The 27,301-nt window shown below is 48.6% G+C and overlaps 1 protein-coding gene across 2 annotated transcripts; it reads right to left on the bottom strand.

The window, feature by feature from the left end:
• Positions 1–573: 573 nt before the first annotated feature.
• fkbp15a (FKBP prolyl isomerase family member 15a) lies at positions 574–26,270 on the bottom strand. 2 transcript variants are annotated; one of them, XM_007900182.2, is made up of 29 exons: positions 26,164–26,270; positions 20,593–20,702; positions 20,017–20,092; positions 19,431–19,500; positions 19,234–19,308; positions 18,662–18,760; positions 18,074–18,223; positions 17,761–17,829; positions 17,359–17,502; positions 16,470–16,612; positions 14,949–14,997; positions 14,517–14,633; positions 14,149–14,254; positions 13,633–13,727; positions 13,106–13,190; positions 12,600–12,709; positions 12,017–12,124; positions 11,643–11,737; positions 10,968–11,070; positions 7,318–7,489; positions 6,828–6,964; positions 6,137–6,292; positions 5,333–5,485; positions 4,836–4,928; positions 4,531–4,656; positions 3,788–3,895; positions 2,624–3,396; positions 2,141–2,240; positions 574–1,001 (listed from the first exon to the last, which is right to left on the bottom strand). In XM_007900182.2, the coding sequence occupies exons 1-29, from the start codon at positions 26,217–26,219 to the stop codon at positions 921–923; spliced, it is 3,759 nt and encodes a 1,252-aa protein (XP_007898373.2). In that variant the 5' UTR covers positions 26,220–26,270; the 3' UTR covers positions 574–920. The 2 variants fall into 2 exon arrangements, with proteins under 2 accessions (XP_007898373.2, XP_007898374.2); XM_007900183.2 differs by having other exon boundaries at positions 13,633–13,694.
• Between the last annotated feature and the right edge of the window lie 1,031 nt (positions 26,271–27,301).

Genomic DNA, 27,301 nt, shown 5'->3' with positions numbered 1-27,301 from the left:
AGCTAGTGGCAGGTGAACTCAAGACTCAGCTGGTTTGGTCTTAGACCAATAAGGAACAAAACAGGTTCTGTTTAACAGCAGATTCCAAACTCTAGGGTAATGAGGAATCTTAAACATTCTAGTGTAAGACACTCAAATGTTTGACCCACAAAATATACAGATTATTCTGTGAAGCACTTCCTAAGAAGTTTCAACGACATGGTTAGGCGCAATATCCAATGCAAGTATTATTAAGTTTCACCGATTTGAAAGGAGACAAACTGCTGTACTTGCCAGAAGAACCAGGTCTGTCTCCACCCACCAGCATAGAAATGTATTGGCTTCAGCAAACCTCATGGCACATATTGTGCTATTTGACTACAAAGTGCCTTCTCCATCCTATCCTACCCTAGGCTGTTTGTTTCTCATTCAACATCAGAGGGCAGTGATCAGGAACATTGGACACTTGCCCTTGTCTGACCGCCATTGCCCTCCCCAGCACTACCTCGCTCCTGACCACTTCACTAAACAAAACTCAACCCAAACTTATGTTTATATGGTGTAACTGTGGTTAATACTGACCACGCAGTTGTGTGCATTGGATCCTGTTTATTTATATTTGGGGATAGAGCAAACTTTAATTCCCATTAGTTCCACCTGTATCCGCAATAAAAATATATTCAAATTCAGCACAGATTTAAAAAAGACAACAAGTCAGCAATCTACTCGCCCGTGGAATAAAATTAGTTCCCCTCAGTGCACCTGCATCCCGAGTGCTGACAGGCGATAGACACAGCAGTGGTAGTGACCTGGCCAGGGGCTGGGGTATAAATTACTGAAATAGTTCAAAACACAGCGATCCAACTGGGATCCCATCACCGAGTCGCTGTGCTCTTCCAGACCGGACATGGACGCTTGTTGTTGGCGATTCTGCGGAGTTCTCACCCGAGCCAGCCAAAGGCTTCGTCATCATCGTCGTCGTCTCCGAAGAGTGGCGCTGGGGGCGGGCGGCCCTTCATACTCTGTACAGAACACACACAAGACACTGTACAGTTAGCCTCCACACCGAGGGCACTGCTAACAAAGCAATTGCGCTTCAAGTTGAGCTTGAACCTTTCATGTACAGGGTGGCCGCAAAGTCCTGTTATCCCTGTTACAAAACAGCGATACAAGATTATGGAGGAGCTGAAACGAGGTGTCAGAAATGTGTTTCGCTCTCGTCACTCGCTCCATCCACGTTACGGAAGAGGTGGCACCGAACATGACGATGGAACATTATTTGCCATGAAAATAATAATAATAATAATCCTTGCATTTGATATAGCGCTTTTCACGTCGAGAGGACGTCCCAAAGCACTTCACAGAACACACTGTAAAGTGAATTGACTGTATATTTGTGGGCGAACGCGGCAGCCGATTGCGCACAGCAATGTCCCACAAACTGTCGTAGATTGAAAATGACCAATTTATTATTGTTTTTGGAGGGATTATTATAAGACTGTGGGTGGAGTAAGGAAACTTGCCCAAGGTTTCGCCCTCTGCCTGGAATTGAATCCAGGTGTCTCGCTTGCAAGGCGACTGCTCTAACCACTGAGCTACAGGACTCCACACACACTCACTGATCCTCTGGATGTCTAAATACAGTTAAAACACTTGTACTGAATACAATGAAGTAACTTCTAAACACAATTATCATTATTCCACATGTTTGAGTTGCACTGTAGGAAAAAAAAACATGGGGTAACAGGTCTTTGGAAACACCCTGCAGTATTAGATCTCAAAATGGGTTTTGGGGAGTAGGAGGTGACAAAGACAGATTTTGTAAGCAGGAGAGGGTCAAGGAGAGCTCGAGGAGTTTCAGCTCCATACATTAAACCGTCAAATTGGTGAGGCTGAATGTACGTACAGTGGTGAACAGGAGCCAGTAGGCTGCAGCTACATTAAACGTCTAGAAATGCACCAGCCGCTCTTGTTAAACTTGTCATGTGAAGGCGAGTTAATAGCAAGAGAACAGAGCCAATGAAACTGAGTGGCTGCGGTTAGGCAGGGAGAGAGCCCACTTCTGGCAGAATCTGCACACAGTGGAAAGAACTGCATCCCTATACAGTGTGATAACGTACACACAACACCACATGCGCGCGCCCACTGGTCCCTCTCTTACCACTTCATCATCGTCCTCTTCCTCTTCGGTCGGTGATGTCACCGGTTTCCCTATCCGTGGGGTCACGGCTTGGAATAAGCCACTGTCGTCACTGAAAAGACTAAAAGCAGAAAGTCTCAGCGTCGCCGTTTAGTTAATTTGCACCCCCCCCACCCCCACCAGCCTCAACCAGCTGGCAACTTGCAAGGGGGTGGGGGGAGAAATGCCAAACAAGAGGCCCAGGCGTCAGCTACTCGCTCTCCATATCCACACATGGTTAAAGCAGAGCTGTCCCTATAGTGGGAGCAGCAGATTGAAAGGCAAGTTTACACCATCATGTAATTTGTTGTTGTTGTGTGCAGGGCTGAGTGACAGCACACAGGATTTAAACCCCTTCAAGGAAAATCGATCAGGCTATGGTGGTGGGGAACCTACCTCCCGGCTAGAATGGATGGCAGGATGCGGGGGGGAGTAAACTGGGGGTAAAGATAACCATTTATTTACCTGGTGTTGGCTGTGGAGCTGGGGGTGGCACTGGCAGCTTTCTCCTGATCGGAACCGTTATCTCTCACACTCGGCAGCTCAGAGCGCTCGTTCCTTACATGAAGTCCTGGACCCTCAGAAAGCTCAGATTCAGTTCCGTTAAGAGCTGGAAGTGCTCCGTGTTGGACCTTCTTGGACTCCGGCTGTTTGATGGCGGGGCTGCTGTGCCCGCTTCCAAGGTTCTCCATTGAAGATGTCTCTTCCCGTGTCTCTCCGGCTCTTGAACGGTCTGGAACAGAGCAGGTCTCTGACTGAGGAGCCTCCAGTGAGGTGACATCCTTCACCATTATGCTTTCAGTGGCCTCTGCCTGTTGATAGTCTTTAACAGTCTCTGAATCGTCTGCTTGAACAGACTGAGCTGGTTCCTGCTTAGCCTCAGCCTCACCCTCACCTGTCCTTTCTCCCAAGCTCCCTGCATGCTCTCCCTGGCTCTCGGCCATGTCGACAGCAGAACCATTTGGGATGGAGCTCAAAGCTGCTTCTGACTCTTCAGGAATCGCTTTCTCTGGAGTCTGTAGCTGTGACCCACCTGGCTGAGCAGTAAACTCTGGCGAGCTCTTGACAGTTACAGTGCCAGATTCTAACCCTTCGCCTACTGCAGCTTCCGGAGAAGTGGTGTCCACGTGAGCTGCCACCTCTTCAGTCTCCTCTTCCTCTTCCTCCGCCTCCCCCTCGCTCTCGCTCTGCACTGACGGCTGCTCTTGGCTGGTGCTCAGGAGCTGCAGGGTAACTGTCTGTCAAGGGGGAAAGAGCAAGGTGAGAAGCCTGAAAACCTGCAGAGCGGAGAGCGAGGGTTGGAGAAGGTCAAAGAGCTGAAACTTCTGGAGTAAAAATCAGCTTGGTTCCCAAGAGCACAGAGGCTTTCACCCTCAACAGCCTGCATCAACACAGTTAACACTGTGTCAGTCAGCAAAACTCCCCAGTCTGCAGGACGAGGAGCCCAGAGCCCAAGAGAAAGATATGTCAAATAAGTTTGTTCTACAGAGAGCTACAGCGAAGAAAGCGGCGGGTAAATGAACCAAGTCACAGTAGCTCAACTGTGGCTCAGGGCTCTGATCACTGCTTACTGTATGGCAAGTGAAGGTGAAGCGTCTGGGCCGTGCTGACAGGCAGAGACACTCATACCTTGATTGTGTTCATGATGACTCCCAGGGCTGCCCGACCGCTGTAATTCTCATCCAAGTCGAACTCCCCCCGCAGGGTCTGGAACACCCCATTCATGATTCTCTTGACCTGAAAGACGCCGACGGCATTGTCACAACACAATAATAATCCCTGCGTTCGATATAGTGCTCCGTCGCATCGTTGAGACGTCTCAAAGCGCTTCACAGGATACGCTGTAAAGTGGAGCGACTGTGGATTTTGTGGTTGAAACGCGGCAGCCGATCGCTTGCAGCAGCGTCCCACAAACAGCCGTGGATTGAAGCCACCACGTTTTTTTGCCCCCCCCGCGCGTTTATTCCGAAGGGTTTATTAGCCCCCGGAAAGCGATCCGCCAATCAACCAACAACCGGGTTCCTACTTACTGCTGGGTAAAGGGGGGCGTGCGGAGTAAAGAAACTCGCCCAAGGTTTCTCTCCCCCCTCTCGACCGGGAATCGAACCCCGGTCCTCTCGCTTGCGAGGCGAGGGCGCTAACCACTGCGCTCCGGGACTCCACCACTGACACCATTTTGCTGCCCGTTGACAAGGTACCAGCACTAGGACTGGAGCTCTGCCGCCGCCTAATGGCGACATCAAGTACTGACTGGTCCAAAAGAATAGAACCACTCGCAACCACTGTTCGTTCCCTCCTTTCCCTCTACACTGAACCTTGTGCTGGGGGTGTGGGGTGTGGGGGGTTTAGGGTCACACAAGTTCCTCGCTCACCTCCTCCACCGGGCTCCCCGAGACCTTGCCCTCGCCCTCGCCGGCATGTTGCTTCTGCAGCAGTGAGCGGATCTCTGCATCGTAGTGTTCCTTCATAGCAGCTGCTCGGCTCTGCAGCGCTGAGTACTGAAACGCAAGCCCAGAGTAACAGGTAATGAGACACACAAGCCCAGAATAACAGGAGCTCGCACGCACACACACACACAGGCGCACGCACATTCAAGTAACAAACACACACATGCACACAGTCCACCTCCCCTCTCCTCTCTAGAATCACACACGTTGCTCTTCGCACGCACACACACCCGCTCTTTCAGGGCCTGCAGCTCCTCCGCTTGCTCCTGAAGTGACGAGAGCTTCTCTTCCTCTGCGTCTCGGCACTGCTTCAACCCCGCCAGCTGGGGAACAAACCAAGAACGGTTATAATCCGAGAACAGAATACACACAGCACATACAACAACAACAAATGACATTTGAAGAGCGCCTTTCACGTCAGGACGACGTCCCAAGGCGCTGGACAGTCAAGGATTTGCACCCACGATTACGGTTGAGATCAGGAGGGGTGGCGGGTTTAAGGTGTGTTTTGTTCTAACCTCCTTTGCCTCTTGTCAACACACACACACAGCGATTTGAAGACGAGTGTGAGGATCTTGAAATCGATCCGTTCAGTGGAGCCTGGTATTGGGGAATGTGGGGGGGTGGGGGTTTAAGGAGACAACCACAACTGAGCCAGGATTCCTGGGGGCGGAGGCTCACACACGAGCTCCCTGTGACTGACGAGCGCGGACACTGTGTTACTGACCTTCTCCTCCAGCTGGGAGAACCTGTGTTGCAGGGAGTCTCTCTGCTCACACAGCTCCCGGCACTGCTGTCCATGCTGCTCCTTAGCCACCGTCAACAGCCGCTCACTCCGAGCCTTCCACTCTGCCTCCAGCTCCCCCTGCATCGCCCCCACCTGAGAGAGAGAGAGAGAGAGGCGGGGAGGAGAGATGGCAAATGTTATTGAGTCAAAATATTATTTAGTAATTGTTATTTGAATCAGCGAGGGTTCATGTCAGGAACGAGATCTCAAAGGGCTCCTTAGGGATTCACTGTAACGTGTAGTGACCAGAGGCGCGGTCAATGAGGAAGGTCTTGAGATAGGCCTTGAAGGAGACAGGGGAGGGGGCAAGGTGTAGGGGCTCTGGGATGGAGTTCCACAGGATGGGAATTATCAGCCAGAATATTGGGACAAGCTCCCTTTTCGAGTGGTGCCAATGGGATCTTTAAGGTCCACCTGAACAGGCAGACAGGACCTTCGCTTGTCTCATCCGAAGGACGGTATCTCCGACAACATTGTCGGGAGCATCGGCTTAGACTGGAGGAGTTCCAAATCCTAGCGTGGGGTTCGCACCTACAATCTTCTGTTGCCAAAGTGAGAGTGGGTACTGCCTCGTCTGAGCCACACTGACACCCAGTAACTCCTTCCTGTCGTAACATACAAACGCAAATTTACACCAGCTTCACCGTGCATCATTCATTACAGAGAACACAGCGCAGGTCTGGAGGAGAGACATGGAGTGGGGGGTGGGGAAGGAAGAGGGCAGATCGATGTGCCGTTGCCTACCTGCTCTGCTGCCGCGAGGTCAGTCGACGTCCGCGCTCTCTTCAGCGCCGCCCTCAGCTTCTCCAGCTCCTCCTCGTACGACCTGCGGAGCTCGTCCGTCTCCTCATCGGCTCGCTGCCGTTCCGCCAACGCCTTCCTCCTCCTCTCCGCCACGCTCTACGGACACCCCCCCAACCCACACACCCTGCTTGTTAGATACCCAACAGCTCAGCCCAGCCACATGGCTGGTGATCACAACTCCCCACCCCACCACCCACCCCCTGCGTCCATCTGTCTGTCCCACTGCCTCCTGTCTAGCCTTTGCCTCAAAATAAGTCTTTAAAAAATCACTCTCTTTGCTTGAAAACCAACCAGTAATGTACAGTAATATATGGAGGGGTATCAACGCGGGGGGGGGGGGGGGAGGGCAGGTTCTAGACACAGTTACACATGTCTCTGTACCACCATCAGTGGCTGCAGCCCCAACCTCACTCCCTCCCACTCCCTCCCAGACCTGCCTCAAACCCTAATTCTGCAAAGGTGCCAAACGGTGACTTCCCCATCCCTGTGAAGCTCTCCAGACATTACCCTCTGTGAAGAGCGCTACATAAATGCAAGCTGTTGCCTTTGCCTTTCCTAGTCACTCGAGTCTCTCTCTCTCATTACCAGTCGCTCTGGTCACTCTCTCTCGTTACGCTCTGTGCCTCTTTACCTTTTCCAGATTCTCTTTCTCCACGCGCAGGTCCAGCAGCTCCTCCTCCATGGCGCTCGACTTTGCCTCCAGCTGCTTGCACTTCAGTTTCTCTGCCTTGTAGCGGGTCTGAGCGTGCTCGGTAACCTCCTGCAGCTCTGAGAGGGGTCCAGCAAGACAGAACGGTTACCAGTGAACGAACTCCCCCAAGAGAGAGAACCCGCTGACTCCCGTGGTAAAGGCGGGTTGACGTCCCCCAATCTGCGCTAACCAGGTCACAGATTCTAGGGACGTGCTACGTTACGGGACTCCGCAGACTAGGAGAGGGAGAACCTTACAGGGTCACTGCTCATATACAGCGAGCCCACTGCAAAGTGCACCCGGAGGGCATATCAGGCTGGGCTGTGACGTTTCTACAGTTTGATAGGCCTGGGAAGAAGGACACTTGCTTTCCCTCCCACTCCCACCATCTCCCCAGCCACGGCCAAGTGTGATGCTCTGCTGTGTTTACCTGTCAGCTGTGACTCCAGGGTGTTCAGCCGGACGCCGTGCTGTTCTGCCTCCTCCAGCGCTGAGGCCAGCTGTTTTCTCAGCTCCATCTCCTTCTTCTGGTGGGCGCTGAGCTCCAGCTGCAGCTTGGAGACTTGGCCAGTGGCAGCCGCAAGTTCTTCAGTCACCTTCATCTGCCACCAGCAAAGGCGAGAGAGAGAAAGAGCGAGAGAGAGAGAGAGAGAAATCAGCTCAGTTTAAGCCTCCAAAAGCCAGCAATTACGTCCAATCATCTCAGAGTTTTCCGTGAAGCACCGTTCACGTCAGTAGGACATTTCACAGTGCTGAATGGGTCCCCTAGCTGGGGATGGGAGCCCATGTTCGACCTAGTGACTGTAATATAAGGACCAGCAAAGCCATAGAGCGATCAGCCACTGCACAATCCCAGTCACTCAATCCCTTGGCTGGTTACTTCACCACGGCAGTGTTGAGTTTCAGGCCGATTTGGGCAAACGATAGTAAATCATTGCACCCCCTGCGCCTCTCAGTAACTTCTGAACAAGCAGCGGGTGTGTTCCTGGTGTGAAGGAAGGACTAGGGACAGACAATCAGTGTAAGTACAACAGAACCCAGTTATAAGGGGACGATGAAAGGTCAAGTGCCTTGCCGGCTTTCCATTCTAAACAATGGCAACTTCCGGCGCATTGGGTCGGCAACTTCATTTCCCATGTGCAGGAAGTAGATGCGAAGTTTGGACACCGCACAGGAAATGCTGACAACCTGGAACGCAGGAAACCAGCGCAGATGCTCAGCGTGCAGGAAGTCTTGTCAGCGGTGGCCATTTTTCAGGCAATGGATTTCAGCCATGGCTCTTGGACATGCCCCGTGCACAGGAAGTGATGTTAATGCGGGTTATAATGCGATGCTTGTTTTTACGGGACCCAGAAAAGTGGGGTCCTTCTGTACATTTAAAGGCATTCTTTTTTGCTTACTTTTTCTTTAAAATAATACTTTCTGAATTGATCGTCACTGAATAAGTACAACAGGACACAGCTCCTGGGCACCATAAACTGACAGAACAGACCCTGCTCACTCGCTCGCTCACTCAATGTGCAGTCAGGGCGCTCACAAGATTAGTTCAGATGAAGACCTTTCGGCCCATCTGATCTCATTCTTTCAGAACACCCACCTTATCATCCTCCCATCACAGCATCAAGCTGTTTTCTAAAACAAGTCCCAGTGGCCTCAACCTGTTTCAACCTGTGGGTATTTGCACCAGCAACGCAACAGAGCGATCAGCTACTGCCCAGCTCCAGTCACTGAATCCCTCCACAGCCATGAAGTGAAGGAACAATTTTAACTGGAGGATTCTCAGGAGAAACTCCCTTCTCTTTTCAAATAGTGCCGTGGAATCATTAATGTCTACCTGAACAGGTCGACGAGTCCTTGGTTTAACGTCTCATTCGAAGGAACTGTTACTGCTGGGTACCCCCCACCTCCTTCTCAGCACTGCACTGCCAGCTTGGGCTGAGCTCAAAGCCCCAATGTGGGACATGACCCCCAAACCTCCCATCCCAGAGGTGAGAAGAGTATAACTAACTGAGCCAGGGTGACTGCAGTGGCATCTACATCTTATGCACATATCTGAGCAACACGCAATAGAACACCTGATTCTGCAATTACCTAAAGCCTACTGTTTGGGTCAGAATATTACACTACATGAGAAATACACTCCTGGTTTTCAATGAGTTTATGTGGCACCAAACAGATTCTGTTTGCTCAGGCAAGCATGCAGCAACATTTTAAACCTCTGCCACCAGCTATGGTTGGGCTATACAGATTACAGGAGAGTGGGGAGCAGGTTGTAGGCAGTGACACAGACCCTGAGACTCAGAGGAGGTTGTAACCCCCTCCAACCCCCCACAACTAACCACTCACACCACATCAGTTTCACTCACACGCGTTTCAAAGCTGCATCAGGTGTTATGAGATGTCTCAGAATTAGCAACAGCTGGACGCTGCCAGAGATGAACCCTGACATACCAGGCGAAATTACAGCACCTTATCACGTCTCAAAAGCGCTTCACAGAAAATATTGTAAAGTGGATTTGCTGCGTATTTTGTGGGCGAAATGTGGCAGCCAATTGCACACAGCAGTGTCCCACAAACAGTCGTGGATTGAGTGACAAATTCTTTTGTTTGTTTGTTTTGGAGGGATTATTACCCCCGGAAAACGATTCACTAAAAAACGACTGACAACCAGGTTCCTACTTACTGCCAGGTAAACAGAGGCGTGTGGAGTAAGGAAACTTGCCTATGGTTTTGCCGTGACTAGAAATCGAACCTGGGTCTCTGGTAATTTGCCCATTGCGAGGTGAGCATGCTAACCTCTATGCCACAGGATGGCACTTTACAGATTCTGAGACACGTCACCTGGACCTGCTCCATAGCATGAGGTGGGAAGCTGTCAGCTCATTCAGCACAACCCCCCGCTCGCTCCTCCTCACCACACAACACTGAATAAAATAGTCATTCAGGGGAAACATTAAGCAACATGAGAGGGGTGAGGGGAGAGAGCAGGAAAGGGAGATTAATAAAACCGTATAATAGGAAAGGAAAGGGAGGCATTAGCAGGAGTCTAGGTGCAGGGATCCAATGTGGCATGCGTGTGATCTGCAGAGACTTGGAGGGTGTGGGAAGAATCTATAGGGATTAGAGACGGGAGGGGGGGTGGTAAGATAGGGAGGGAGTAGAGATGGGGGGGGGGGGGGTTGCAGGACCAACAGGTAATGTTTGTAGATTCCGTTTGCAGTGTTCAAAGCTGCAGCGGGTGATCTGCATTCACAGGCTTTAGGTTACGTTTTAGGCAATGGCACATTGCCCATTTGCCCAAAGGTTCTTGTGGTTCATCTAATTTGGAAAGGGTTACAATGATACCTAACACACGCAACAAATAGCACAAGATGGGATCCCTCACCTGGGCTCTCACCAACTCCACTGGCAGTGCAAGCTGGGAAGAAAGAGTAGACTGACAGTGAACCGCAGGGTTAGCCAAGCACAGGGTTAGTGCGCTGGAGCCTAGGGACAAGTAATAAAGCCCCGGGGGGCGGGGGAGAGAAGAGGGGGTTGATATAGGACCTTATCACATTGTTAAGACGTCTCAAAGTACTTCACGGAATATACTGTAAAGTGGATTGACTGTGTATTTTGTGGGCGAAAAGCTGCAGCCAGTTGTGCACGCCAGTGACCTGCAAACAGTCGTGGATTGAGTGACCAATTTATTTGTTTTTTTGGAGGGATTATTACACCCGGAAAGCGATCCGCCAATCGTCTAAAGGTATTTGAGGTTTTGTTCCTCAGTTCCTCTGCAGCAGCAACGAGACAATTTCAGCTTTTGGTGAAGGGTTGGAGAGAGAGAGAGAGAGAGAGAGAGGCTGAGCAGTAACTGCGGGAGCATTGAGAAACCAATGGTCTGACGTGTACACACAAAGGCAGGAAACAAGAGAATATTTACGTAGCAGTTACTGGGAGAAGATCTCACCTTTCCCCCAAACTCTTAAATGACCAGTAGCCCAGTAACTTCCGTCCATGTTGGCCCCCTTCTACCACCCCCCACGAATGCCCCACAGTCTCCCTGTAGCCCCCTACAGCAAACCAGAAGGTCAGCCTCACCTTCTCCTGTTCGGCCAGCAGGTACCGTGCCTGGCTGTTCTCACTGGAGGACTTCAGGGTGTCGTTCCTCTGCTCCATCAGCACGTTGCTCTGCTCCACGTACCTGCCAGAGTGCGAGCAACGAGACCAGGAGATGCACAAGCAAAAAAAAAAAACACATTTAGAATTTTTTTTAAACCCAGAGAGTTGATACGATCTGAAATGCGAAGGGGGTGGAAGTAGATTTGATCGTAGCTTTCAACAGGGAATTGGAAATAGGTACTCGAACACGGAAACTTTCAGGGCTATGGGGTAAGAGCGGGGGAGTGGGACTAGTTGGATAGCTCTTTTAAAGAGCTGGCACAGGCACGATGGGCCGAATGGCCTCCTTCTGTGCTGTAAGATTCTACGATTGCAACAGGACAGGTAAGTGGCAATTACACCAGTGAAATACACCACTTTAAGACAAACGGATAGCTCAGAGCAACTCTTTAAGGGGCATGCACATGCACGCACCGAGGGATAGTTATCACTGGTTGATAACGTTTCATTCAACTGGATTCCAATGCCACCTCCACATAAACCACCCATTGGATTCTTAGAGATTTGACTGATTTGATGAGCTAAAAGTTATTCTAATAGCTGGTCTCCCTTATGCACGCTCCGCTGGGCGTGAGTGAGCCTTCTTCCTCGTACCTTTGATTTCTCTGTATCAGGTCACCAATCTTCCCATTCAGTTCTTCAATCCGACTGCTCTTTTCAAACACTTCCTGTTTCAGTCGCTCGTTTTCCTGTGGAACAGAATCAAGTGAAGGAATGGGATCAACACAGACTGTGTAGCTGTTGGCAAACAGGGCAGCTGACATGCACAGCAAAGTTTGCCAAACAGCCAAGAAATAAGTGACCAATTGACTGATGTAGGGGGATTGTTGTTCAGGAGAATCTCCCATTCTTTTCAAATAATGCCTTGGAATCTCATACCCACCTTCATACCCCTCCCACACACCCATTTGAGACCAATTCAGTTTCAGTTCAGTTTCCAGTTGATCTCCAGCTGATGCTGTACCCACCTGGATAATCCTCTGGATGTTATGCATGATCATGCTGGTTTCCATAGATACTGATGAAATGCCGGGCAGCATGTTGGAATAGCCCACATTTTTCTGAATACCTTCCAACTGCAACACAGGAGAATGGACATCAGCCTATGTATATAACTGACTTACTGTCCTTCATGATTCCTATACCCGTGTACCTTTTTTCTACACCGCTGTATACTCCCCGACCCCTAATCCTTGGTTCGTGCATCTGCACACGGATCACCTTTAGTCTTATAAAAAGTCAGATACAAATTTTAAAACCTCTCAATTTTTTTTACTCTTTTAGCTATCAGGCATTTTTATACCTCTGTTAACTCTGAACGCCTCAGAGTGCTTTGCAGCAATTAGTCACGTGTATTGCTTTTTTTTTGTACCATTCATTTGTGATCTGCACATTTCTGTTAACTACCCGCAACAGTTTCAGATGCTGAATCACATTATATGTCTCTGCAATAGACTGCATCTGCCACCTTTCTGCCCACTTAACCAGCTTTTCCATTTACTCCGGAATTTAGGCTTTTCATTATTTGCCATCGACTCCAGCCTCACTTACCTTAACAGCGAGCTGATCGATTTTGTCTGACGTTTTGCCGATAGCCAAACGGATCTCGGTATTGTGTTGCCGAGCTTCAGTCATCAGAAAGGAAGTGATATCACTGGAAGCTGTGCAGAAAACAGAGAAAATCAGGTCACGTGGACAAGCCAGCAAGCATCAGGGTATTGAGAGCGGACACGGAACACACCTACAGCCAATCTGACAGCAGCAATGTAACAGGCAGTCAACGCAAAGAAAGATACATACGCTGAATGTTAATTCTTCTTACTGGTCTCCACAGCCCACTCCACAGGACCTGAAACGTGGCAACCATTTCTCCAAAGTGGTGAAAGTGGTGTCACAAAAGGCTGTGCTCGACTTAGGAAGTGACTCTTAAGGAGACATTACCCGTAATTCACTCTTGAGCATTTTATCATGGCAAATCACCATTCGGTCTTTAAATTCTCCTTTAAGCCAATGTCACTTTTTTTAAAAAAAACCTGGATTATACATTATAATCGTACCTTGATATTGGGGAGCCTGGGCTGGGTACATGTGCCCCACAGTCTGAATAGCAGAAGCTTGTGGGTATCCATAGGCTGCGTATGGCTAATTTAGAGAAGAAATTACTGTTAAAATTAATTCTCAACTCCACTGTTCCACATTCCTCTCACTCTCTGTGAGAAGAGATTCTTCTGCATCCCGGTCCTTATCCGTTTTACCCTAATTTTCTGGTCATGACATCTTCTCTCCCAGGTGATAAGAGTTGCTCATATTCTCTGGATCCAAGGAGATTAAAGGGGTGGGTTGATGGAATTGTTGGGATTATGAAGATGGGCACAATAAGCTGCAATGAGCATTGCCGCCACTCTCCCTCCTCTCTAGCCTCCCACCCCATCTCCCCGCCACTCCATCTCCCTCTCGACCCCCCTCCCCCCACACTCTCTCGCCACCCCCCCCCACCCACTCTCTCCTCTCCAAAGAACACATTTCCAAACTCAACAGCCTTTCATTACAGTATAACTTGCCCCCACCCAATCGTCACTCTTACCTGGAAGGACTGACCAGTGCTGGCCAGTGCATGTTGTGAAGAAGCCGAGACTGGAATCAGTGCTGCGGAGGATAATGGGTGGACAGCAATGGGCACTGTTCATTCAAACAGACAAAATTAGAAGCAGAAAAAACATTTATGGGGGGGGTATAAAAAAATCATAGCTAAGAGGTACAATCCCTGCTGAAAAGCTTGAGAGCAGCACACACAGATGTGCAAGTGCTAATCCGATACACAGCAGCAATGCAACAGACAGTGAACATGGTTAGGCAACCACTATTGTCATCATGAGCAAGTTAAGGATCAGACAAACCCATCTGATGTGTACAAAGTAGGTTTACAACTACTGATCACTAACACTTTCTTGACAGCGTAAGTGTCGAGACACTTAGTGACCCCCCCACCCCCAACTACAACTGGTCTGGGTTCAAAGAAACGTAATGACTACTGGGATGGCCAGTGCTGAGGGGACCTGAGCTGATACACTGAGGCACAGGAAAGCTGATCACGTCTTACCTTGTGGTGGCTGCTGTGGAGGCAGACTCTGTACGGGCTGGGGAGCGTGCTGAGCGGGAGATGGGGCAGCGAGCGGCGCTCCTCCTCCTCGCGATGCCAAAGGATCCTGAGGTAATGGTACAGAACGTTACGACACACCAAGGGGATTCCACGTTGATACTGTGATAATTCCGGGGAATCCCGGGAGTTCATAGCAGTTAAAACTTAAAATGTTTTGCCCGCAAAGTATACAGTCAGTTCACTTTACAGTATATTCCGTGAAGCGCTTTGAGACGTCTCGAAGATGTGATAATGCACTATATCAAATGCAAGGATTATTATTATTATAAGAATAGAAAGATTAAATAGAATGACATGTAATTTTTTACCTCGAGCTCAGAGTCGCTGGAATCTGGCTGTGTGGACAGGGCTCCCGTTAGAAACGGCATCGGCTGTCCCATCTTTGCCATCCGAGAGATCAGCTTGGCTTTAGTGGAATCGGGATTCTACAAACAAGAGGAGAGACTGCCTTAGTAACAGCTGACACCAGCGAGAGACTCAATATATTGTCCTGTTCTCCGCCGTGTCCCAAGGACAGCATCTCTCTTCACAGTAAAGCAAAGCTGTAAAACAAAGCACCAGCTCCCTTCCCACCCTCTCTCCAGCGACACCTACTGTGCGGGTCAACGGCAGCAGAGGCTGAGTCTGGGCGGCAGCCTGGCTTTAGAATAGAGGAATGCTGGCTGCTCAGAGAAAGTGAAGGAGATGAAAAGGGGATAGAAGTGCGATAGCAATAGGTGGAACACATATACACAACTTACCGCCAGCTGTTCGTTCAGCGAGTGGGACTTGGCTCTCACCACATGCTCCCTGAAAAACACGGAGTGGTTGGATGGAGCCAAGCAAGTATTATGGGAGCAACAATCAATCCTAACCCTAACCTTAATCGTTCTCAGCAACTAACAGTCTTCCCCCAAACTACCTAGGTACCACACACTCAGCACACTCCACCGCACATAATAATCCTTGCATTTGACATTTATCACGTCGTTGAGACGTCTCAAAGAGCTTCAGGTACAGTGGATTGTTTTTTTGTGGGCGAAATGCAGCAACCAATTGTGCACAGCAGTGTCCAACAAACAATCATGGAGTGAGCGACCACATTTTGGGGGAACGGGGGATTATTACAGCCGGAAAGTGATCTGCCGATCGACTAACAACCAACAAACAATCAATCAAAAATTAAAAACGAACGATCGACTAACAATTGATTAATATCCTAGTTTCCTCCTGGTGCAGCTCTCCTCGTCCTGACTCAGACCCATACACAATTCCGATCACATGAATCTAGGAAAAACACCACATGAGACTCTCATTCACTTCCTGTTTCAGAAAGACAATGCATTACTTTCATCCCAGAGCCCAGTGGAATGGACCTCATTTTCTGGATGCAATAACAGGCTCCCTCCACAAAGCCAATCATGTTGATTCGAGCTGGCAAGCTCGAAGGTCTGCAGCCAAGCGAGAAGTAGAACAGGAACTCCAGTTAGCTCATAGGTTGAAGGAGTAACATCCTACGTAAACTGTTCTTGGAACAGGGACATCTCAGTTCAATGCGATGCCACAAAGTGCATCAGCTTGGTTCTGTTCGTACACTCTTCTCTCTGGGTCAGGTAACGTTCAAGCCACGTGTTAGGGTATGACCTCGGTCAAGCTAGGCTAACGCTCTAATGCAATCAATCAATGGCAGTCTTAAAACTATGCTTCACACACTGAACCTGTTCCTCTGAAGAGCTAAAGCAGTTTGATCAGAGATATTCTGTCAGGCCAGGCTAAACTGTTCAGTGTATTCCAGCGCATATTATAATCCTTGCATTTGATGTAGCACCTTATCACGTCGTTGAGACTCTGAATGCGCTTCACAGAATATATTGTAAAGTGGAATGATGGTGCGTTTTGTAGGCGAAACCTGAGAGCTAATTGTGTGCAGCAGCGTCCAACAAACAGTTGTGGGGTTGAGTGATCACAACTTTTTTTGAGGGCTTATTACCCCCAGAAAGCGATCTGCCAATCGACTAACAACCGGGTTCCTACTTACTGCTAGGTAAACAGAGGAGTGTTGTGTAAGGAAACATGCCTAAGGTTTTGCCCAGCCCGGGAATCAAACCCGGGTCCTTTCGCTTGCAAGGCAAGTGCTCTAACCACTACGATATTGGACTCTACAGTCAGCTCTTTCTATACCATAAGTAAGATCAATCACAAGTTTACAATGAGAATTTGCAGCACGAAATGAGTTCAAGCCCACCCTTGGCCCTTAACCCTGTTGGTCACATGTTCCTTACCCAGGTTTGGGAGGCACGGATAGCGGAGCTGGGATGGTGGTCTCCACGGCTAGGTTCTCTATACTGGGGGCTGGAGAAGAGGCCACTGAATCCCGGGAGCTGATGCTCTGCCTGTCGAAGCCTGAATCCTTTGCAAACTTTACCTAAACACAGTGAATGAAAATCAAATTCACCAATTCGTACTCCTTCTCTCCCCAGCCCCCCCTCCCAATCACACCTTCCCCCTCAACCCTGTGCTGGTCTCAACTTGCACTGTGCACTTGTACAGCTCAACCTATCTTATTTATTGAAAGAGGGAGGGTGTGAAGGATGGTAGTTTTCATTCCAATACGTTCATCCCTTCCGAATCTCTCCTATCCTACAAACTTTCTCTGGCCATCCAAATGCCCACCCCCCCATCAGTTCTCTCATCACTATAAACGTTAAGCATTTCTCCATCCCCCACTCACTTCCATGAGATGTTTAGGCCAGGAGTTTCCTCTTGTACTTGAGTATACTCCAAGCCCACATCATCAGTTGAGTAAAACTAACCCAGTCTCACAAAGCATCCAACACTTGGGTGAATTCTGCTTCGCAATGTAAGGAAGTGCCAAAGTCAAAGGATCAAAAGTTACGAGTACTTGCCCCCACCTCCCCCAAGCCATCTATCCTTTTCTCCCACAAGATAGTCTGGCCCTAGTAGTCAAGTCACCCCATTAAAGGCGTAATCACTACTCACTTTTTTAAAAAAAATTATGTCTTAGGCATTTTGGCAGCATTTAACTCCCATTCCTAGTTGCCCTGAGAAGGCTGTAGTCTTTCCCCTTAAAGTACTGTATTCCCTACCTTAGCATGACAGCCCACAGTCCCAGTGTTTGTGTGCTGAACCCTCCCTCTGGGAGACACTCACCCTTTTCACCTCAATCTCGAACAGTAGCGTGGCCTCAGAAGGGATCCGGTTTGGTACTCCCTGTGATCCGTATCCTAAGCTCGGTGGAATAATCAGCAACCTCTTGCTGCCTTTCTTCATTCCCAGCATCCCGTCCTCCCAGCCCTGCAACCACAAGCAACAGCAGAGTGAAACACTTTTGAGTCGTAAGAGAGAGAGCGCACATGCTTGCGTGCTTCTCTTTCCCACCAAGGCACTTAATATAAACTTATACTGAAGGAAGCTTAAAGGATGAGAGAATTAAAGGTTTCTACCTATTTACCTTATTAAAACCTCTCATGTGACGTGTGGTCAAAGTTATGAGCGGTTTTAATACGGTATATAAGGTAGAAATTATTTCTATTGATTGGCAAACTACTCCACCTTCAGCACTTTCCCGGATCCCATTTTCAGCCGCAGCAGTTTATCTTTGTTGACGTTTGTGTCAAACATCTGGAATACAGGAAAAAAAGGTTTAATATCTCATCCAAGGCAGCGCTCACCACTGCACTAAAGAGTTTCTACGCAAGCTTCAGATACTCAATACTGGTTTGGTGGGTGCGAGTATCAAAACGCCTGCCCTGAGGATAGTACATTTCCACTTTCCCACTGCCACCCCAAACCTCCCCAACTCAGGAACTGCGTTTGATTCCGAGCGGAACCCAATGCCACGTGAACGTCGCTGTCCCCGTTCTACCTGTCCAAATGCGTGGTTCTGGTACAGCCAGCCCGTGTACGCCACTTCCAGCGAGTCGCCCACTTCAACTGCCTGCCCGTCTCCCGGGGCCAAATCCTGAGTCAGCACTGATTCCAGGGAGGAGATACTGTTGCATTTTGCCAAACAGACCTGGACAGGTGAACAGGAGTGCAATCAGAGCAGGGCATTTGGAGCAGGTGACACAACAAAAACAGTTAGCCCGTCAGCAAGAACTTTATTATGGGATCAATTATGGGATCAATTAAACCAACTGTCGGTGCTGCGGACGGTCCCAAAGTTTGATGGAAGCCACAGTAGATTCATCAACAGCACTGAGGCATTCCATCAGATCCAAAGGACACCAGTACAAAGCAGATTTCATTTGAACAAAAGTGTGATCGCGGTCTTATGGCTCAGTAAAGGCCCGACCATACGTTCAAGTCTTATATGAACACAGAGTGACTTGTCCCTGGCTTACCCTGTCCCCAACTGCAATACTAAGTGTGGGACATTCTCCCTCACACGTACACACACACACACACTCCTCCCCTTCACACCCCTCGTCAAAAACAAAAGACTGGACTTTACCTGCTTGCTAAACTCCACTGCTGCCTTCTCAGACTCAAACATGACCGACCAGTTCTGTCGCTGGTCATCGTAAAACATACAGTAATTATTGGCTTGAACCTAAATAGGAGGGAACATGGCTGGTTTAATTTGTTGTTGGTTAAATATATCACAGCACAGCTCCACCAGTAAACCGAACTAGTATTCAACCCGCAAGTTTGAGTGATGAGGGGTCAAGGGAAAAGTAGGCCTTTTTCAGAGTTATAATCCTTCTGTTTGATATCGCACTTTGTCTGGTCTTCAAAACAATCTCATAAATTGGCTGCAGTATTCACCTACAAAATACAGTTACTGCATTTCACAGCAAATTGCTGGGCACAATGGAGCGACTCCTAAATAATGCAGATAACAGGCCCTCTACTGAACGAACTAAAAAGATCTTAAAGACTCATTGTAACAGTTTAATAGATAAAGAGGGTTCCCATCAACCATAAGCAAACAGATTCATCCTTCAATACGCATGGATCTGGATTTCACAATCCCACATCCCAAGATACCTTTCTTCAGCAGAAACGGTAGACACGGTAACTTACGGTGAAGGCAAATGCCGGAGAGATGCGTGCATTAGTGACCTGTTTCTGCTGGCTTACATACAGCAGAATCTTGTACTGGAGGTGAGGGGAAGAAAGAAGAAACAGAACAGTCAGCTGACAAGGAACACACACGCAAGATTCAATTATACTGGATTACTGCAACACCCCCATCTCCCCCACTCCCCAGTTACACCCACCTCTCCAGAAGCCTGATTTCCCAGTACAGCAGCTCCCAGCTTCCCTTGTTTCACATACTGACCATTCACACTGCAACACAAAAGCAGAGTCGGTGATAGAGCTGGGACTTTGCAGTGCATTGGTCACAGCAAACATTGTCCAGAGATCTCAACCAGCGGCTGGAAATTTAACCATTCATGGGTAGCTGAATGGTTCAAGGTGGCTTTCTACTCTTGGATCTGAGCAGGAGCGCTCTGGTCACCTTAGCTCTGCTGTAGAATGAATGTGCTTTCAAGAATTTTCACAATTAAAAGTGGTGGTCTTCAGTCTGTAGGAGCAGACTGCTGATAGTGCAAAAAAAAATGTGATCTTGTTCTGGAGGTCGTGTGCTGGAATAGAACACTAGCTTCCAGCACCTCATTCCCCATCTCAGTCCTGTCCCCACCCAATCCTCATGACCCTCATCCAGGCCCTCTGCCTCGACCCTTACCCAAGAAGACTCCTATCCAAGGCCACCCTTTAGCCAAGGCCACCCTTTAGCCAAGGCCACCCTTTAGCCTGCCCATTCCCCTAACCCTTACCCAGGCCCCTCCTCACGACACTTACTATCGATATGCGAGCACTGCAGTCGCCATGAGAACTGTTGGAGCCCCAGCAGCCGCCGGCTTCTGAGAACTTGGTCCTGTGGAACAAGAGAGGACGAGAGCTCAGCAGTCAGAACACAGAGGGAAGCCACTGCAAACAAAAAACACCGGAGATTTACGAGAATTTCAAATCAGTCACCCAATAGTGACAACTCACTATAATGTATCCCAGACGCTGCAAAGATGCAAACCAAACCTTGTTAAAACCAGGGTTTCTCCCCCCTTCAAACAAATCGTTGGCAGCCTAGAGTAATGCCAACACATCTGTGGCATGGTGGGACTGGAGGCACAAGGACAATCCACAATCCCCCAGTTAAAGAAGGGCATGGATCAGCGAAGGGCATTAAGTGACTTGTTCCACCACGCCAGTCTGCCAGCATTCAACCCGTCACACAAAAAAAACTCTTTCCATCGTTGTTATATCCTTCACCAGACTGTACTTTGGATGCTCTGAATTTCCCACCTTTTTGTTGCAGAAATAAAATGCCATCCACTCCTCAGGTAACATCCCCTCTTTCTCCAAAACCCATGGATTTACCTGTAGATGGTGGGCCTTTCTTTGGCTGCTTGGGGGCCGTGTATTGGAATGACTCATTACCTTGTCCTGCGACGGCCTGATCTAGGCCGAAGAGAGAGGCCAGTTTGGCACTGCGGAGAGGAGGGGAAGAGAAGGAAAATTAGCTAATGGTTTACTGAAATAAAGGAAAAGGTTTAGGTGCAGTAAGTAATGGGAGAGCTTGTCGCTCCCTGTAATAAACCCAGTGCTATTTATTTACTTTCTTTAAATCACTGTCATTCTCCCTTTCTCCTGAAGGAACCCCGTTTCAGGGGTGTTTGGGTCTGCTTGACATCAATAGGCTGAACTCATTATATGCAAAGAGTTTATTGACCGTATGAGGTTTTGTGTCTATTAGATCGCATTATAGGGTATAGACATGCAGCAGACGTTCAGGGTTTCACCTCGCGGTTGCTAGAATAATAATCCTAGCATTTTGATATTGTGAATCGAATCAAGCCACGGAGGTTGAGGCTAAATAATAATAATCCTTGCACTTGATATAGCGCCTTATGATGTCTTCGAGACGTCTCAAAGCGCTTCACATAGTTTAAAAGTGACTAACAAGCTAAAAGAAAGCACAGAAAGGTTCTGGTCACACACACCACCACCACACTTGGGGGAGTGGGGGCAGCTGCCCCTTACACTGACCAGCAAACCGGGCTCACTACACACATACACACACACACAAAAAGCAAACGCTGCGCCATACAGAGCACTTGGCAATGCGTTTCGAAGAGAAGACTCGAATAGCAAGTGAACAAATCCCAAACTAGTTATCCTCTAGTGTAACTCTGGCACTGTAACAGACACAAAGAGTTTGAAAGAAATTTCACAAAAGAGAATTAAAAAAAACACTGGGAGAAACTTCCTTCCAAAGTCCAACAGATTGCACCTCGGTTTAACATCTGATCCAAAGGACCTGTATTCACTCTACTGATATCAATCTCAAGAGATACTATTAAAAGTGTGGAGGGCAATTTATAGGTTGGCTGACGAGAGATAAATGAAAAAAGTCAGAAAAGAGAGGGGGGGGGGGGCCAAAAGGACAAGTATGAAACACAAGGGCATTACCCCACATGCCAACGACCCACATGGTCCTTGTAAAACATACTGAACCACTAAGGAATCAGAGTTAGTGCACTGTATGGTGATCAGAATTCTAGGTTCAACTCCCAGATCTATATTAATCAAAGCCAGTGGAGAAAGGGAGGGGCTACAATTTAGCCTCACCCTCCGTGTCTTGAATCGATTCACTGTAAAACATACATTCAATCCATAAGCGACACTGACCCTTGGGCTTCGTTCCACATGTACTCACTGCACCCGCGTCCCTGCATCTCTGACTGATCGCAAGGGATGTGCCCGTACAGTCAACGGATCAGTGTGTCACATACCACACACCGGTGTTGAATGTGACAGGGTGAGCAGTCTCTCGGAGAGGAGTAAACAAGTCATAGCCATCAGCCAGGCTCAACCAAGTTGCCTGGCTCCCTTACAGCTGTGTGTACTAATTGAAAGCATAGGACACATCTTAATTGGAATGATGTGGAGGGGGAGTGAGTCAGGGAAAGAGGAGGAGGGAACCACATTGCACTCAATGTCATGCCTTTTAGGCCCCTCTGAGTTCAACACACAGGGCTCTTTGACTTAGGCCGCACACATCACAACAGGAATTTTAACAGGAATAGCTTCAAAAACTTCTGCATTATGAGAAACACGCCACATTCCAAGATTCCTTGAATCTTCCCAGCTTTAGCTGATATTTCAGCCACTGCAAATGCTTCAATCCCTCTCAACACAACAGTTTTCTAAAACCTGAGCTTTTCACATTGTGCTTTTTTTCATATAAAAGAGCAAAACAAAATGTTTTACATATGTGCCACGAGATGACTTATATGCCTGAGCACCTAATAAAGTGCAGGCTGAATAGCATTCTGGTTTAACACCTCATCTGAAGGACGGCATCACCAAAATCTCAGCTCTCCAGCAGTGGATGTCAGCCTAGATTGAGAGGTCAAAGTACCGGTGTAGGACTTGAACCCGGAGGTGAAAATGAGTTTGTAAACACCCTTTAGCACAAAATACTGCCTGCGCAGGTCAGGTAACTCCAAGCCCACCCACACAAAACACAAGCACACCAGCTACAGTCAAGTGATTCCGAGCCAGTGGGGTCTGAGTGCTGGGTGCTGTGCGTCAGCCTGACGCAGTTGTAGCACTCTCGCCCCTGAGTCATGAGGTTGTGGCTTCAAGCCCTTCGGAAGAGACATTAAACCGAGGTTGCCTCAGCCTGTTCAAGTTGATGCTAAAGTTTCCATGGTGCAATATGAAAAGAGAAGCGTTTCTCCTGGTGTCTCGGCCAACAAATCCATCAAAAATAAAATTGGTCACTCACTTCATAGCTGCGTGTGGGCCATTGCTTTGTGGCTGCCATTTTTCACCCACAAGATACAGTCAATCCATTTTACAGTATATCAGCATTGAGAAGGAGCTATATCAAATGCAAGAATTATTAAGAGTAGGGAATGGACACCCTTCAGACACCTTTGAAATCACCGAGACGCTCCCCTTTGACGAGTCACAAAGAGAAGTTCAGCCAAGCACCAAAGGAAGGTTTACCACAGAAGCGACAGGATTGCCAGCAGGAAAGACAAGCAATGGCTTCTTTAGGAGAATAAACACTGGTGTGATCAGCAAGGGTCTTTAACTAATCTTCCTCTTCCAACTGCAGTGATCAGTGAGTAAAACTGCAAATTAAATGGAACAGAAAAAAGCAGCAAAGCAGAGAACAGTCAATGTGCTGGAATAAAAGCAACAAATATTGCAATGTGTGCAGCATCCAGGAAGAAAATGTGACCTGTGAAAGCCCAATTGGAATTTCCTGTGGTTTTCAAAACTATTATTTTTGTAAAATTTACAATTTACAGTTATCAGCCAATAGGTGAACAACTCTCAAGCTGGAGATGTGCGACTGGGGCAGGGAGGTAGGAATAGAAGGTGAGACGTATGTGGCTGGCTGTGGAATAAAGCACCAATTCCACAGCCAACTTCCAGCTTTGCTGTGCTGTTGTGTAGAGGCACGAGTGAAGGCCAGAAGATTCCCAACATAAATAATAATACTTACATTTGAGAAAGAGCCTTGTCAAGTTGTTGAGATATCTCAAAGTGCTTTACAGAATATACTGTAAAGTGGATTGGCTGTGTATTTTGTAGATGAAACATGACAGCCAATGTTGCACAGCAGTGTCCCACAAACAGTCATGAATCGAGGGACAACATTTTTTGGGGGCGAGGATTATTATCCATGGAAAGCAATCTGCCAATCGACTAACAACTATTAGGTAAACAAAGGTGTATGGATTAAGGAAATATTGAAAGGTGGAATAGCAACTTTCTGCACAGAACGACCCATCATGTCTGTGCCACCAAGAGAAAAATGATTCAGTGAGGGGCTGGCGGGAGAAACAAGGAAGTGCTTGCTCAAACTTTCCTAATGTTTTAAAGCCCGCATGTAAAGAAAGGTCTTTGTGGACTCATGAACATATCAACCTAGAAATATTCGAATAAAAGCCCCTGCTTAGATGTCCCGCACAGCTCCCTTCTTAGGTCTCAGCTGCATCTGCATTCGTAAGTTGAAAAGTCCACTCTAATTATGAGTTAAATTAAAGAAAAACTATGCAGATTTCTATCTGCAGTAAACAGTGGGACAAAAGCAGTATCAAGAGGATGTGGGAATTAAAAAGAGAACTATCTATGTCGGAAGTCTCTCTGGAAAAGCAGAAAATAAAGCCTGAATTGGGAAGTGTATAGATTAAACCCTCCACAATCCAGCTTCAGAAACAAGAAAATATCCAGGGCTTGGTATCCACCTTGATTGGTGTGCAGAGTGATAAGCAGCTTGATATACGAGTGTATTCAGAAACCCGGACTCCGGGTAACACCCTCTGTCATCTCAAACTTCAGAAGTTCCACATCAGCTATTTGATGGACATCTGCCTTCATCGTGGTGGATTGACTTACTGGGGACAGTACATGAAGTGTCAACCACTTTGATGTTCCAGAGGTTCACTCCACACAAGACTCCCTCACGGCAGCTGCTTCCTGTTTTTAATCCTAGTTACGATTGAATCAGCACCATAAACCACCGAGATTTATGATTTTTTTTTAAAATCCGAAAAACATGAAGTACTGACCTATTCTGGGTTGTGACAGCCACCCAAAGGAAATTGCGCAATTTTAAAACAAGATCAGAAGGGTTTCTGTTTTTGAGTAGCCGGGTGTTCAACTCGCAGGAACCCATCATGGTAAAGAGCCTCCTAACCAAACTACCGAGCGTTCTACATATGTACAGCAATTTTCACTTATAATAATAATAATCCTTGCATTTGTTATACCACTTTTCATGTCAGGAGGACGTCCCAAAGCGCTTCACAGAACACACTGTAAAGTGAATTGACTGCAATAGAATGTGCACTCTTTGCCCAGAGGCCGCAGAAGACCTTCCTTTTTGATCGTGCTATGCTGACCTCCCCACTCCCACCCTCTCCCTCTGGCTCAGACTCCGCCAGTGTCAAGCTCTCCCGGATGCTACCCCGGGTGAAGAGCACTACATAAATGCAAGTTGTTGTTGTTGTTGTTGAAAGTATCAAGGCTGGCAAGAGCCCAGGCTTGAGGAACCTCAGAAACGTGCGTTGGTCTGAACTGCTGAAGCTCAACAAGCTGAAACCAAACGCAACCCGCCACTGCGAGAATCGACCGGAACCGACCAGTACTGACTGGTAAGCCTCCCCTCCCGCTGCTTGTCCGGCTCGTGCCGAGGGAATTCGGAATCAGAGCATCACAAAGTGTGCGTTGGGGGTAGGGAGGGAGGGAGGGAGGGAAGGAATCACAAAATCTTACAGCACAGAAGGAGACCCTTCAGCCCATCGTGCCTGTGCCGGCTCTTCGAAAGAGCTGCCCGTCTAGTCCCACTCCCCCGCTCTTGTCCCGCAGCCTTTTCCAAGTACATATCCAATCCCCTTTTTTTTTGGGGGGGGGGGGGGGAAGCTACTGTGGAATCCGCTTCCACCTCCCTTTCGGGCAGTAATTTTATTTCAGTTTGGCTCTCAACAACCCAAACAAAAACATGATTTGGATGTGTGGGCGGTCCTGCCAGTGCGGTCCAGGGCAGCTTACACTGTGAAACTGGGTGAAGGGGCGTCCCTGGGGAGGGGAGGGGTGGGAGTGGGGGGGCGGGGGGGAGAGGGGTGGGAGTGGGGGGGCGGGGGGGGAGAGGGGTGGGGTGGGTGGAGGGGTGGGGGGGAGGGGTGGGGGGGAGGGGTGGGAGTAGGGATGGGGAGGGGTGGGTGGTTGGGGTGGGGGGGGAGGGGTGGGGGGGGGTTAGTGGGGGTGGGGGGAGTGGGGAGGAGTGGGGGTGGGAGGGGGAGGAGGAGTGGGGGGGGGGGGGAGAGAGCTGTCAGGCCGAGGCCCGACTCCCAAATCCGGGACTGCACGAGCCCGGAAACCGATCCGTTTGCCCCTCCCCTCCCGCCCCGGTCGGTCTGTGTCACTCACCCTCCGCTCGGGGACAGGAAATCGCCGTCGTCATCGTCTCCCCCGAAGAGTGACATGGCGGCCGCTCTGATGTTAACGGACTGGGAGCCTCGGCCGCCGCCGCCGCCGCCCGCGCGCTCCCGGTGAACTCAGCTGACGGGTCACCTGCTGCCGTCAACCGAACACAACAGCCGGCGCGCCCGCTGTCGCAAACTGCTGTCAACTTTACGGCAGCGCGGGCAGACTGGGCGGGTTCACGCCCAATCGGGCGGTTTTTCTTTGGTTTGTTATAGCGCGCGTGTGTGTGTATGTATGTGGGGGGAAAAATGGCTTTCTCCTGCAATATGTGTTTTTTCAGCCCCCCTTAAGGACTCTTTCTTGCACAGTTTCAAAAGCATTCAGCTCATCTAAATTGGCCACTTTTAATGCAATTAAATACAGTTTCTGGCAAAGAATAGAGGACAGGGAAAAGGGAGAAAGGAAATAGGGAAACATCAAAAGAGAACAGGAAAAGGAGACAGAGAATTGGAGGCAAAATGCAAAAAGTGCAAATGGAAGACAAGAGTGGAAAAGGGAGGAAAGGAAAGCTGCAATGGAGGTCATTGGTGATCTTCAAAGTTGTTTAAGGGAACTCGCGATGTATTGCTGAGGACAAGTTACTGAAAACAAAATTCTCAGAGCACTGCAGCTCCTTTTGCCTTGTGTCTTAACTTCATTTGTCAATGCAGCTAAAGTTTTACATCTGTGTTACGCTTCTCAGTGCTAACTTACCTTAAATTCAACTCTCTTGTCTAAAAGGACAGTCAGATTAACTAACAGCTTGCATTATATAGTGTCTTTCACATAACAGAAGGTCACGAAACTCTTGGCAAATACAATGAATATTCAACAGATGGGAATCAAAGGTACAGATGAAGATGTAGGTTTCAAGAAGGCTTTCGAAGATAAGATCAATAGCACTCACTCCAACCTTAGTTTCAGTCTCACTGAAAGAACAACTCCAGCACCGCACAACGCAGTATCCCTCGACTATACTATGAGATTGTATTCCAGAGGCAAGTCAAGGTGATACCTTTAAGCAGCTGTAGGTTGTTTTGTGACAGATCTAGGCTCAATGTGCTTGGGAGGAGTGCCAGGTGGCCAGAGATACTGTCCTTTG

This window comes from Callorhinchus milii, unplaced genomic scaffold (genome assembly GCF_018977255.1).
Source record: "Callorhinchus milii isolate IMCB2004 unplaced genomic scaffold, IMCB_Cmil_1.0 Scaffold8, whole genome shotgun sequence".
Taxonomy (NCBI): domain Eukaryota; kingdom Metazoa; phylum Chordata; class Chondrichthyes; order Chimaeriformes; family Callorhinchidae; genus Callorhinchus; species Callorhinchus milii.
This window is presented reverse-complemented; position numbering and strand designations above follow the sequence as displayed.